At 44.6% G+C, this 14,544-nt stretch overlaps 1 protein-coding gene across 10 annotated transcripts in view; it reads right to left on the bottom strand.

Annotated features, from left to right (window-relative positions):
• The window catches only part of ATP8A2 (ATPase phospholipid transporting 8A2), a 641,066-nt gene that overhangs the window by 557,448 nt on the left and 69,074 nt on the right, over positions 1-14,544 (bottom strand). Inside the window, exon 1 of one of the 10 annotated variants that reach the window (XM_045458894.1) lies at positions 13,073-13,183. The exons of the other annotated variants lie outside the window; for them this stretch is intronic. Coding sequence (XP_045314850.1) covers positions 13,073-13,112 — 40 coding nt within the window. The 5' untranslated portion in view covers positions 13,113-13,183. Of the gene's footprint in view, positions 1-13,072; positions 13,184-14,544 lie in introns of those variants that run through there. 10 annotated transcript variants of the gene reach the window in all.

The following is a 14,544-nucleotide window of genomic DNA, read 5'->3' as shown; positions in this document are numbered from 1 at the left end:
CAAACATTCACAAGGCAAAGCTAATGATCTAATAAGCAACTGAGGTGGCTCAGTCAGTTAAGCGTCCAACTTCGGCTCAGGTCATGATCTCACAGTCGGTGAGTTCGAGCCCCGTGTCGGGCTCTGTGCCGACAGCTCGGAGCCTGGAGCCTGCTTCCGATCCTGTGTCTCCCTCTCTCTGCCCTTCCCCCACTTGTGCTCTGTCTCCCTCTCTCAAAAATAAAAATAAACATTAAAAAAAATTTTTTAATAATAATAAGAAGCAACTGAGTCTGCTTTATAGGAAGATAAAACTTACTAACAGCAATTCCCCCAAAAAAGAGTTCCTTGAAGGGGATATACAGTGTAACTACATGAAACATACAAGGACTTATCGTCACGAGAGCCTCGCTCCATATAATCTGTGTGCCCGAATCAGTGTGGTCACCATCCCCGCTGCTGTGCGAACACACATCTGCCAAGTGGCTGCTCCCATAGGTAAGAAACTCAGCCTTAGGATCAACACAAAGCTACCGACTCTAGGGAAAGTCCGCACACCCAACACTGACATTGTTAATGCAACAGTCACTGTCGCAGCAGCCACGCCAGGTGTTAACTCAAGTCTAATCCAAAGTCCTAAATCCACCTCCAAGTTGACGAAATCCAAGAACAAATCTCTCCATCTTCCCGACCCCAAACACTGATACGCTCTCCTTAGAGGTGCTGGATATAGGTACCAAAGATAACCTTGTTCTTATAAAGTGTTTAATTTAAAGATTCTATTAAGTGATGTGGCTGTAGTCAAACAAAAACATCACAATCCTATGACAGCACTTGCTAAATATCTACACATCAGCTCCTGTAACTCCCTTTTTGTCAAGAGTTATCATTCCCAAGGACTTCTCTGTATTTTCTTATTTTATATTCCAACCAGGAATTCTTCTAAGCTGGTCCACTTAGAATGTCGATTTTGCGTCTTGGATCGCAAGGACCTTCCACATGTCCGCCATTCCCTTCTAACCACATTACTCCCATACCTTAGAATTCTGGTTAAATCCCTCATTTTCCTCGACCAAAAAAAAAAAAAAAATCGCTTGCACATTAACCTGATAAACTCTTCTCTACCTACTGTGCTGTTCACAGTTCATGTTGAAAATGTTTACTACATTTAATGTCGCCCTCAAATTTTTATTGAGAGACACCGCATCACAAAGATCTCGTTAATTCCCGCAACAGGTACAAACACCCCGACTAGAGTACTGATAATTATGAATAACCAAAAAACCAAAGATTATTTCATTACAGCTATCCAAAGTGCATTAAAATGGCATTTCTGAACACTTTCCTCATATCCCAATTTGTGTGTGCATGTATAAATTCTGAATCATAAGAACGTTGATCAGATAACAACCAGAGACTAACGCCGTGCTGTCCAATATGGTAGCCACTAGCCACATGTGACCACTGAGTGCTTGAAATATGGCTAGTCAGAATCAAAATATGCTATAAGTGGACAATACACAGCGGACTTTTATTATTTTGTATTTAAAAAAGGAAGTAAATGGTGTCAATTTTGTATATTGACTACATGCTGAAATAACATTTGGGATATTCGGAATTAAATGAAACACACTGTTAAAGTACAAATATGCTCAGTTAAATTTCTATTTTACAGCACTGGCTTAGCAGTTGTTATTCCATTATTTTCTTACCTGTCAACATATCCCACAGCCCTCCCCACCCCTCAGACTCAACTTGTATCTCAAAGAGGAAAAGTGATTTCAATCTCAGCTTAAGGAGTATTTAACAGGGACGACAGATCTGTACCCAAAATCACTGCATCCGAAAGCTGGGCACTAGCCCTTTCCTAGCCATATAACTTAGCCTGTTGGCAAACGCCCCTCCAGCTGTGATGTAGGGACCAAAATGCCTTATAGAGAAACCCAAGTTGATGTTAGAGTTTTTCACCAAAATCAAAACAGTTTTCTTATAAAAGAACCTTAGTCCTGCCTTAAAGGTCAGCACACATTTTGGTTACCCTTGTTTCTAGTAAGATTAACAAACTAGACATTCCCTTATCTCAGATTAGAGACAATCAGAGGAAAAAAAAATCATTACAGTCAGTCACACTGGTCAGTCAGAAGTGAAAATTCACAGCAAGGAAGGGCACAGAACTAGACAGGTCCCACACATGTACCAAGCACAGCAACCCTGAGGCCATAGGTTAGAGAGCGAGCATAGCCCAAAAACCCCAGCCACAAAGACAAGGAAGACTAGATAAATCCCAAATAATCACTAATGTTCACAATCACTATTTTGACTCATTAAGAAAAGTCTGTATAACACTTTCCTAGGGGTCCTGATGTTTTGCCCAGATTTATGCAATCCCAAAATTTCCTGTTATGTTTCGGTAAATGTTTTTCAAAACTGTTAATTTCTCAAAACTGCATTTTTGAGCAACTTTAAACACTTCATTTAATATCTCCTGATAAAACTAAAGAAAAGTTTGCCATTTTAAATATTTGGTATCTTCCTAAAAATATAAAATGTTTAAAACAAAATACAGTAGTAGATCTTAAAGACATCTGTGCCTATACATGCATTTATAGCCCGTGAATTATTATTACATACTTAAAACAAATAGCATGTCAATCTTTTCTTTAAGAGCCTCCTTTTCAAGCATATTATATTGATAGTTGATTTATACAAAAATGTCACAGCCAAGTGGACATAAAAACCAGTCATAAGATTATAAGGAAAGAAAAGCACCTGAATAGAATCCAGTGAGAAAAAAAAAAAATCAAGATGATGCCCCGTGGCACACAGAGAACAGAAAGTAACATCCTCTTACTGCCCCCAACAGGGAAGGTGCCAGCGGTAAGTGTCCATACCTCGTGTCACAATAGTCGCTTGTGTGACTACCGCTTATGCTAGGCTGAGAGCTTCCGCGAAGTTCTCCAAGGCAAACTCACGGACCTCTTACATTCATGAGGATGTACTTGTTTAAAAGGGTAATGGCTATCCTCTCTCTTGTATAAACGCTACATTGAGATTTTGAAAACTGAACACAGCATGAGGTCTATGTTTTTGGTATGATGTGACTTCCCACTGCCGTGAGAACCACTCAAGTTAGAGGGCGTCCAAGCAGTCGGCTCCCTCAAACTGTACCATGGTAAGCCCACAAGTCTGAGCTAATTTGGAAGACAAGAAGGACACATCAATTCCCAAATACAAATTGAGATTATTGTATCTCACAAATTGAAAGTTTAAAATAGACCAATTGGGATTTCTATTTTTGACCACGGGGGGTATAAGGAGGTCCAGACTAGCACCCTCCCACTAAACGATCAGAAAACTGGAGAAAATATAGGGAAAAAAAATTATTTTCTGATATCAAGTGACAGGCTGTGTAAGTAATCCTGGAGAGAAGAGAAACAAGGTGAACCCTATGATATCTTTCTACCTGAAAACAAATTCTGGACCAAAGTGCAGTGAGCAGAGAACCCAAACGAAAACCTCACAACCTCACTAAATTGAGGAGACAAAGATCGCCGTGTGAGGAGGCCAAAATGCTGAGAATTTACAGGGCAGAGAAGGAAATTTACAGGGCAGTAGAAGCGGGGAGCTATGCAAAACAGAAGCTCCAGAAATTTGCAAAAGGGTCACCCTGAACCTTTGGCTAATTTCCAATCTGCACATACATATGGCAAAACTCATCAAGGCCAGGGAAAGAATAATTGCCAAGGAACTGTCAGAGGGGAAATTTCCAGAGTTCACACAAAGCCAGGAAATTGTCAGAGGTGCCATGAACCAAAGTAGAGAGGCCTCACTGACTACACTGGGAATCGTGTCTTAGCTGTGAGACTAGAAGAGACCTATAAGAAAAGCTACTCTAGACCCCCTGCATAATAGCTTCAAAACTACCCAAATAGGATCAAATTAATCTACAAGTAACTAAGCAGAGCAAAGTCCAAAACTCCTGACAGGAATTAAAATCTAGCTCTCAGTTCACAATGTATCATATTGGGTCAAAAATCACCAGACATGAAAGAAACAGAAAACCTGTATGGAACAAAGGATCCATACTCAGAAGATAACTCGGTAATGGAAACAGACCCATAAGTGAGAACGATGTAGAATTACTACACAAAGGTGTTAAAAAATAACTGCTGGGGCGCCTGGGTGGCGCAGTCGGTTGGGCGTCCGACTTCAGCCAGGTCACGATCTCGCGGTCCGTGAGTTCGAGCCCCGCGTCAGGCTCTGGGCTGATGGCTCGGAGCCTGGAGCCTGTTTCCGATTCTGTGTCTCCCTCTCTCTCTGCCCCTCCCCCGTTCATGCTCTGTCTCTCTCTGTCCCAAAATAAATAAACGTTGAAAAAAAAAATTTTTTTTTAAAAAAAATAGATTTTTAGAACTAGAGTATTATCAGGGTAAAAGGTACCTTTCAGGGCACCTGGGTGGCTCAGTCGGTTAAGCGTCTGACTTCATGATCTCATTCTTCATGGGTTTGAGCCTGGCATCGGGCTCTGTGCTGACTGCTCTGAGCCTGGAGCCTGCTTGGGATTCTGTGTCTCCGTCTCCCTTTGCCCCTCCCTCACGCACACTCTGTCTCTGTCTCTGTCTCTCTCTCTCAAAAATAAATACACATTTTTAAAAAGGCACCTGTTGGGGTGCCCGGGTGGCCCATTCGGTTAAGCACCCAACTTTGGCTCACGTCATGATCTCACGGTTCATGCGTTCAAGTCCTGCATCGGGCTCTGTGCTGACAGCTCAGAGCCTGGAGCCTGCTTCATATTCTGTGTCTTCCTCTCTCTCTGCCCCTCCCCAGCACTCTCTCTCTCTCTCTCTCTCAAAAATAAATAAACATTAAAAAAATAAAAATAGGGGCGCCTGGGTGGCGCAGTCGGTTAAGCGTCCGACTTCAGCCAGGTCACGATCTCGCGGTCCGTGAGTTTGAGCCCCGCGTCGGGCTCTGGGCTGATGGCTCGGAGCCTGGAGCCTGTTTCCGATTCTGTGTCTCCCTCTCTCTCTGCCCCTCCCCCGTTCATACTCTGTCTCTCTCTGTCCCAAAAATAAAAATAAAACGTTGAAAAAATAAAAATAAAAAATAAATAAATAAATAAAAATACAAAATACAAAATACAAAAAGGCACCTTTCATAATCATAAAAACATCAATTCACCAAGAGGACTTAGTCCTAAACATTTATGCATCTAATAACAGATCTATGAAGCAAAACCCTTAGACCTGCAAGTAGAAATAGACAATGCCACAACTATATTGGAGACTACAATACTTCTCAGTAGTTGATACAACAAAGAAAGAAAATCAATAGTGAAATACAGGATATGAACAACACTATAAAGCAATCTGACAACACTTAGAGAATGTTCTACCCAGCAAAGGAGAAATACGCACAGGCCATTCGACAAGGTGAACTGCCATCTATACAAGTCTCAACACATTTAAAAGGGCTAAAATGATACAAATATGTCCTGACCATGAGCAGAAACAGTGGAAAGCTCTTTGAAAAACACCTAAACGTTTGAAAATTAAACACGCTTCTAAACCGTAGGTAAAAGAAGAGACTGGAAGAGAACGCAGGAAATATTTTGAACTGAATGAAAATAAAGCTCTAGTTTGGGGCCAGGAGGCAGGGCAGTGGTCTGAGACGCCCGAAAATAGTCACAACAACTGCTTCCCTCATTTTTCTTGGGATGATGTCGGTGAAAGGTAAGGGAGGTATACAAAAATATATCGCCTTGGGTTGTGAGCACCGTGAGTGATGAAGAAGGCCTTTAGAAACTGCCAAGCTCGTCTCTCTGTGAGTGGCCAGGAGGAGGGGAGGCGTGGACACGCGGACGAGGGCGGAAAAAGAAAGAGGAGGCAGACCGGCCAGAACAGAGGAGAAACCAAAGTATGAGTAATACCAACACTGACATCTGGAGCACATGTTGTTCATCGATAGCAACTCCAGGAGGGAGGCGTGAAATTCACTTTACACACAGGAATCTTATAAGTTGGTTAACTTGTTCAAGGTCACCATAGCTGCTGGAGCTGGGGAGGAAATCAGAACCCAAGCTCCTCGTCACTGCCGACTTGAAAGCCCACAGACGGTTCTCCAGGGAGCGTACCTCTCCAGACCATCCCACAGTCTTGGGGCATCACATCCACTTGGGCTTCCACTAAATCCACCAGCCACGCTCGTGCTCCCCCCCTCCCCACCCCCACCCATTTTTTACGTGAACCTTCCTCGCCGAGCACAGTCCTCCTCTATAACCTTCGCGTGGCCCATTTTAGAATTTAAATTGTCTTTCTCTTATACGGTCTTATTTAAGGAGCAGAGTGAGAGTTCCATCAATACATGAAGATGTATATTTTAGGCGGCAGAAAATTTTTATTTTTTTTTTTTCAACGTTTATTTATTTTTGGGACAGAGAGAGACAGAGCATGAACGGGGGAGGGGCAGAGAGAGAGGGAGACACAGAATCGGAAACAGGCTCCAGGCTCCGAGCCATCAGCCCAGAGCCCGACGCGGGGCTCGAACTCCCGGACCGCGAGATCGTGACCTGGCTGAAGTCGGACGCTTAACCGACTGCGCCACCCAGGCGCCCCAGCGGCAGAAAATTTTTAAATCCTTGACTGAAGTCAGCAAACCTCGGTCCCGCCAACGTAACTAGTGACCGCTTGTGCTCCGAGCAATGCGGGGCACTTAGGACAAAGATGAAGGAGACAGACACCGCCCTTCCTGGATCCGCCAGCTCAGGGTCAAAGGAGACCTGTACCCAAGTGATGTCCAAAGACAACATCAAGTGTACAAGGGGCTCAGGTGCCACGGTCCGCGGAAGCATGTCAGGTGGCCTCCTAACCAAGGCAAAGGAGGGCAATACGAGAGGTCTCAGAGGGGTAAACGGGCCCATGTTTAAAGACGACGAACAGAGAGGCTACAATAAGACGTTCTGGGTAAGGGCAACAACATGCGTAATCTCTCCAAGGCAGTAACCAATATGCAACATTCTGTTCTGGAGGCTTCAAGAAGATCCACGCGGCCAGGACGCAGGTACGTGCCACGCGTGGAAGGAAGAGGAAGTAGAAACCCAAATCTGAAGGGCCTCGAAATCCATGTGACGTAAGCTGGACACCATAAGCCCTCTGAGAGGTGAGGAAATAACCGAAGACGAGGAGTGAAAGGTGTGACCAGGCTTGCCGGCGTTGAGCGAGGCCACCCCGCTCGGGTCGGAGACGGAGAAGATTGAATCCTGGGGAGCAAGCGGAAGGTAAGGGACAGGTTAAATCGCGTGGAGACCCACCATGCAAGAGACGGTGGCCTGAAGGAGGCAGCGGCAGAACTGAAATCAGCAGAGAATCCTGGAACACCACTAAGTCAGTGGACACATTGGAAGGAACATCTGAAAGAGGAAAAGCGGGGCCAGGAAGGACCGGGTTGAGGCAGGAGCGGTCAAAGGGACACCATCAAGCACTGTGGAAAGAATGAGTCTGCGTGTCTGAATGGGTGAAAAGGATGCAAAGGGAGAAAAGCATGAAAGAGAAAGAAGAGGAAATTTGTTGTTGGGCTTTTGCTGTGTAGACGGGTCAATTTGTAGTTGCCGTAAAGCCTTCAGGGGGAAATCTTTGGTATACAGTCAGGCATTCGTACACAGAGGTTGAAGTCCAATCCAGACCAGAGATTAAGGAATCCTGAGCACGGAAAGAGGGTCTGAAGCCGGGCGGTGGCAGCGGATGGTAGAAGGAGAGACTGTTAAATGCGAAAAACAAGACAGATGTTGGATACATAGAATACCGCGGCTTAGAGGCAATGGAAGCCTTAAATGGTTACGTTGAAAAGGAAAAGAAGTCTCGAATGAATGAGCTACACTCTGGTCCTCAGAAACTGGAAACAGCAAATTAAACACAAAGTAGAGAAATAGAGAAGGGAACAAAAAAAACAGTGGAACGGCAAATCAACCACAACAAAATTTGTAACACCCGTATCGGACGGTGTGAACATAGGGAAAAAGCCTACAAAGCAAAAGCAAAAAGAAAGTGTTCACAAATGGGCACTTGTTTCTGAGAATGGTTATCTGTGCAGAGACCTGAGCGTAAAAAGGTTAAAGTAAATATTACCTAGGAAAACAGAAAGCTTTCCCCAGCCACTCCTCCAAAAAGACGTACCAAATAACTCACTTGAAAAGACACTCCAGGCAGAAATATGGGCAGAACCGCAAGGTGGAGTCCCTTCACGACCCTATTTTAAGGAAGAATCCTAGCAGCAGGGAAAGTTTGGGAACAATTTCAACAGAACCCCAATGTACAGCAACCTCAGGTTTTACCAGCCATTAATTTTGTACAGCAGATGCGACGTTCCAACGTCTTGTTGGGCTCTCCTATTGGGTTAGCACATTAGAAAACAACAGGGGGAAAAAAAAACAGTAGAAAAACAGTAGAATAAAAGTTTATAACAGAGTCCATGAAGGAAAGGTGAGGGGCAAACAGAAAGCGTTAGGCCCACAATTTGCGAAGGAGAGAGAAGACAAAGGTTCCGAGTCCAAGTTAAACAATCTCCTCGCTCCCGAGTCACTGTCCCCCTACTGTGGCCGTCAGACCAGATTCTCTTAACGTTGAACAAAACAAAGTTCGATTTTTAAAAAGTGTATGCAAAACGTCACCTAAAAAGAGGCCTCGTGTCTTGGTCTTATCCTTAAAGAGGTTTGGATCCTGAACTTGCTTAAACTTAATTCTTTGTCCCTTTCAAATGAGTGTCTAATATGAGTTCACTTTATTGTGCTAACTGCATTAAGGGTTTTAAAATTATTCCAAGACAGGCAACATTTTTTTTTTTTTAAACAGAACGTAATCTTTGAAGTAACCTTGATCAATTTGATTTTACCAAACTTAAGGACTTCGATTCATTACGGGATTTTAGGAAAGACACGGGCTGGAAAAGGATATTTGCAATGTGTGTATCTGACACTAGACTTGTGCCCAAAATAAAGGCTGCACACAGAACAAGATGTAGAGACAAGACGAATGAACAAGAGGCTTGAACAGGTATTTCGCAGAGAGTATTCCAGTGGCCAATAAGCACGTGAGTAGACGCTCAACCTTACTCGTTAGAGGAACGCAAATGAAAATCACAGAGGATGCATTAGACAGACACCCACAAGCATGGCTTCGAAAGAGAAGCACTCGTCGTGTTCACCAGAATGGGGCCCAAGTGCTGTGAGAATGTAAATCATTTCTACCACCCGGGAAAACCATTGGGCGGTTTCTAAAGGATAGGTCTATCCTAGGAGTTAATTCTACCCCTATGTATTTCACCCAAGTTATGTCCACCGAAAATATATACGGGAATCTTTTTCGTAACAGAAAAAACTCAGATGTTGATCAGCAAGGGGCAGATAAACCAACAGCGATCTACCACCCAGGAAAACACTCAACATGGCTGAACCTCCCAGACATCACGCTGGCTGAAAGAAGGCAGACAAAAGAGTATATCCGTAAAATGCCATTTAATTGAAGTGTGAAGGCAAATAAATGTAGGGGTGATAGAAACTAAAACAGTGACTACATCCGGCAAGAAGGGGGCTGCCTGGAGAGGCGCATAAGGGATCTTCTAAGGTGGGAATAGTCTGCGTTTTCCTTTGGGCATTGACCACAGGCATACAGATGCATAAGTATTTACTGAGTGATCTACTCTAGAGTTGTATGCTTTATGTTAAATCTCAGAAAGACATTAAGATAAAATATCCCAAATGCAACTGTCACTCAAGTGACTTGACTTTACAATATTCTATCACTCCACAGATATCTGCGGATACCCACGACGTGCCAACGCACCCTTTCTGGCACCAGAGCTATGGAACAAAACAGAAGTCTGTGCCCTCATGGAGCTTACACTCTAGAGGGAAAAGAGACAACGAAGAAAACAAGCTATATAGTATTTATTAAATTTTTTTAAATGTTTATTTTTTTGAGAGAGAGGGAGAGGGGGAGAGAGAGAGAGGGAGGGGTAGAGAGACTGCGAGCGGGGAGGCGCAGAGAGAGGGAGACACAGAACTGAAGCCAGAGGGCCTGATGCAGGGCTCGAACTCACACACTGCGAGATCATGACCTGAGCTGAAGTCGGACGCTTAACCGGCTGAATCACCCAGGCACCCCCAAGTTACACAGTATTTATAAGAAGATAGCAAAAAAATTATACAAGGGGATGAGGATAGGGAATGGGGGAGCAGATTACAATCTAGGCACTGACCTCATTAAACTACTATTTAAATCAAATCATGGGGCACCTGGGTGGCTCAGTTAACCATCTGACTTCAGCTCAGGTCATGATCTCACAGTTCGTGGGTTCGAGCCCCGCGGTCGGGCTCCGTGCTGACAGCTCAGAGCCTGGAGCCTGCTTGGGATTCTGTGTCTCCCTCTCTCTCTGCCCCTCCCCCATTCTCTCTCTCTCTCTCTCTCTCAAAAATAAATAAACATTTAAGAAAATAGTAATAAACTTTAAGTCAAATCACGACAGGCACATACAATAAATTACATGTATAGTTTTCCAATTGTGGTAAAGCATCTAAACCCCTCCTAACACGAGTACGTTCCCATTGTTGCACAGCAATCTCCAGAACTCTTTTCCTCTTGCACAGCTGGCCAGTATGTCTCATTCCCCTCTCTTCCTGTCCCTGGCAGCCACCATCCGACTTTCTGCCTCCAGGAACTTGACTCCTCCGGGTGCCTCGTATAAAGAGAATCCTACAGTATTTGCCTCTTGCGACCGCCTAGTTCACTTCGTACAACGCCCTCCAGGCCCACCCAGGCTGCAGCCGGTCCGAATTTCCTTCCTTCTGAGGCCGAATAACATCCCACGGGATGAAACAACCCCACGTTCGTTGTGGCGATCAACGGACACCTTGGTTGCTTCCACCTTTCGGCTATCTGCGACGGGGTGTGCAAGGGTCTCTTCACGACCCTGCTTTTAATTCTCTGGGGTCTACACCCGGAAGCGGAGTCGCTGGCTTACGTGGGGACTTCACACTTGGCACTCTGAGCGAGCCTCCGGCTGCTTCTCCACAGCAGCAGCACCGTCTCACGCGGACAGCGCCCAAGGGCTCCAAGGGCTCCAGATCCTTGCCAATATGTGTTATTTTCTGGGGTTTGTTTGGTATGTCACAAGAGCCGTCTTAAAGGGGGTGAGGCGGTTTCGTTTATTTAACTGCATTTCCGGGTCATCACTGCAAAGTACGCACTCACTCACTCCTGCCTCTCTTCCCAAATCACCTGATCTGAAATTTACACCCCTCTTTCTAAGAGTTTCTGTGGTCCGCAAAGGCCTCAGGTGGGGAAAAATCCAATGCGGTTCGTATCTTCCCTTCAACAAATCTCCAGGAAATGAACAGTATTCCTGCTTAAGAGACTTTAATTTTTTTTTAAATTTATTTTCTTTTTGAGAGGGAGCGAGCACTCACACAAGCGGGGGAGGGGCAGAGAGCGAGAGAATCCCAAGCAAGCAGGCCCCGCACCATCTGTACAGAGCCTGATGTGAGATCACGAGCTGAGCCGAAACCAAGAGTCGGACGCTTAACTGATTGTGCCCCCCAGGCGCCCCGAGAGACTTATAATGTTAAAAATTTTTTCCACCTGCCTTTAAGATTAACCTTATAGCTTGAAATTCTTAATTTGCATTCAGTAGGTTTCATTTGTTACACATAATAGTACAAGAAAAATACCTACCTTGGGGTTCTCAGGGCAAAATAAAACTGAAAAATCCAGTCTAATGGTTGAAAAAAGTTATATATAAGGACATTTTCGTGTTGAGTATTGATTTGTTGACTATGGTAATTTTCCCATCAATACTGTTTGTTGACTATGGTAATTTTCCCAATACTACTTATACAAAGTATATAGGAGAGGATGATTTGTATTTGAATTGCAAAAATCTGAGTCCTACCTTGTCCAGGTTGAAAACGTGAATGAGGAAACAGGTCACAGACAAGGTGGGGCAACTGGGTGGCTCAGCCGGTCAGGCATCCGACTCTGGATGTCAGCTCAGGTCATGATCTCGCAGTTTGTGGGATCGGGCCCCACGTCAGGCTCCGCACTGATGGTGCTGAGCCTGTTTGGGATTCTCTCTCTGCCCCTCCCCTGCGAGTGCGTGCCCGTACTCTCTCCCCCCTCCCCCCAAAATAAATAAAGAAACTTAAAAAATAAGAAAAGAAAAGAAAACCAAAAAGTTCAGCAGGAAAGCTCCAGTAACACTCCACAGCATAGTGCCAACCCCCCCACCCCCGCCTTGGCATCAGCTGAGGTCAGTTCTGTCGTCAAGGCCCTCCCACTGTTCCAACTGTAAGGTGGGGACAAAACCATTCAATTACCAAAAGCAACAGATCTTGGCAAAGGATGCTTTCGATTCTTCTCCCCACAACAGTTTTCAGCGGTTATAACTTTTACCAATTAAAAAGCAGTGGTCTAGAAAGTTCGACTCCAATTCACATTCCCTAGATTTGGGTATTTTAGTAGCCATTGCATCACTGTTCTAAAAACCGCAAAAGCAAACTAAATACCTGACCGTTCAGCACGATATTCAAACTCCTCGTCCAAGAAACAAATTAAGAAAAAGCAACTTTAAAATAGCATGAGTATTGTGACCCCCCAATCAGCAGCTTCTAGTGTTGAGCCCATGGTTTTCCTTTTTTGGTGCTCACTGAGATAAACAACCTATTCTAAGACAGAATATTATCGGTCCACGTTCACGTGTAACTTCTGGGTTTCTGGCTTCCGGCATACCATCTAATTTCATTTTCAGGTTTCACCTAAATATTTTCATTGCCAAAAAAAAAAAAAAAAAAAAAAAAACTAGTTCAGGGCTCTGAACATATTCAAAATATATATGGCTGACCTTTACGAAAAGAAAGAAAAATTCTTTGAACCGCCTAAGCTGATCTTGCTACATTTCAAGCTACAGGATGAAGAATCCCTTAGATCTACAAGACAGAGGATTCTATCTACTCAAAGTAGTGCTGCTCTTCTCCTAGTCCTCTGTCACCCGTGCCTTGTGTAGGCTGCACCTACATTAGGACAGCGTTGTAGATGGAGTCTATTACCTATGGAACAGCATCTCCTATAGCCGTAGATCAGGGGCATGGTGCTCGGTCCTTTACACGGGGTGCGTGAACACAAAAGCAGCCGTAAGCGTTCATAGGTGTCTAGGCATTAAGAGCTCAAAGCGGATCCCCAAGATAATCTGAGAGAATTACATTATGCCCTGAAACGGTCCTGTTCCAATTTACGTGGCATAATAGCAGAAAGAGGAGTGGGAGCCGCTTTTCATGAAAAAAAAATTTTTTTAACTTTTTATCTACCAAATTAGCAAAGGAAACAGTGGAAGGATAGTCATGGGTATATCTTGCTAGATGACAGTAAAATTTCTAGGTGAATAGAAGCCTTCTTGGCTTGCTTTAATTCCAAGTCTCATCTGAGGATTCATCTTTGAGCCCGGGAGCAAGTTATAGGGAGAAGTTATGGGGAGAGCCTACAACCAAGACCCTGGCTCCCCCAGCACCCCAGCAGAGCTCGGTCCCACTAAGTGTACCTCCGCACGGAACTCAGCCACATCGAGGCAGGCACCACCATCCCGTCACTTAAGAAGGGGCAGACAAGCACCCCGCAGAGCTGCTCCCTGGTTAACCTCCGCTCGTAAAATGGCTCTTGGATTTTAATCCCAAAAACTCCGGGCTGCAAAGATTTCTCAGCGTGATGGCTTTGGGTGGATATTTATAGAGAAGAAAACGTAAGACCCAAAACTCATTTAACAAAACCCTAAACCCGAAACAAGTGAGGAGAAAAAGAAAAAAAAGAATCCTCTTAAAAGCCTGCCAAGTCACAAAGGAGGTGCAGGGGCAATGGCAAGGTGACCTTCGAGGGAATGGCAAATTAAGACTTTCTTCTTCTATCAAACAGCCTCATGGATTCTACAGCCCCATACGGGCAACATTTGTGGAAATCAGTAAGAGGGTGAGTCAAGTTCCATTTTGTGATTTTTTTTTTTCCATCCCCTGGCACCTCCCACCTCCTCGGAAGATTGGACGCTGTCTCCCCGTTAGGGAGACCCTGCAGCACCCAGGTCCCCTAACACTGCCTGAGCCAGATCGTTTGCCAGAATTGCCCCAGAATCGCCCCGGCCCTGTCCCGGCACACACCAGGCGCTGGGGGAGCTCGTGACGGACTGGTACGTTCCCAGGCCAACACATCATTCACTACATTTTCTTTAGAGATGTTGTAAACCCTCTGGTCCCTTATCACAGCACCTTTTGGGATTCCCAAGAGAAATTCAAATCTGGACTCCGTATCCCAAATAGCTCAGTGTCTCTGGAACCGAATTTCTCTTCTAACGGACACTAATTCTCCTGACTGATCATGCCTCCTATTTGCTTCGGCTGCTTAAAGGATTGGAGCCAACTGTATTTTGACTACTGATTTTGTCTTTTTCTTTCTCCTATTTCCTCGTCTCCCCAATTTTCTCACGTATCTCCAGTTGTGACAAACCCTGCCATGTTGGTAAACAATCGTTCCATAA

The sequence above is a fragment of the Leopardus geoffroyi genome, chromosome A1 (assembly GCF_018350155.1).
Source record: "Leopardus geoffroyi isolate Oge1 chromosome A1, O.geoffroyi_Oge1_pat1.0, whole genome shotgun sequence".
NCBI lineage: Eukaryota > Metazoa > Chordata > Mammalia > Carnivora > Felidae > Leopardus > Leopardus geoffroyi.
This window is presented reverse-complemented; position numbering and strand designations above follow the sequence as displayed.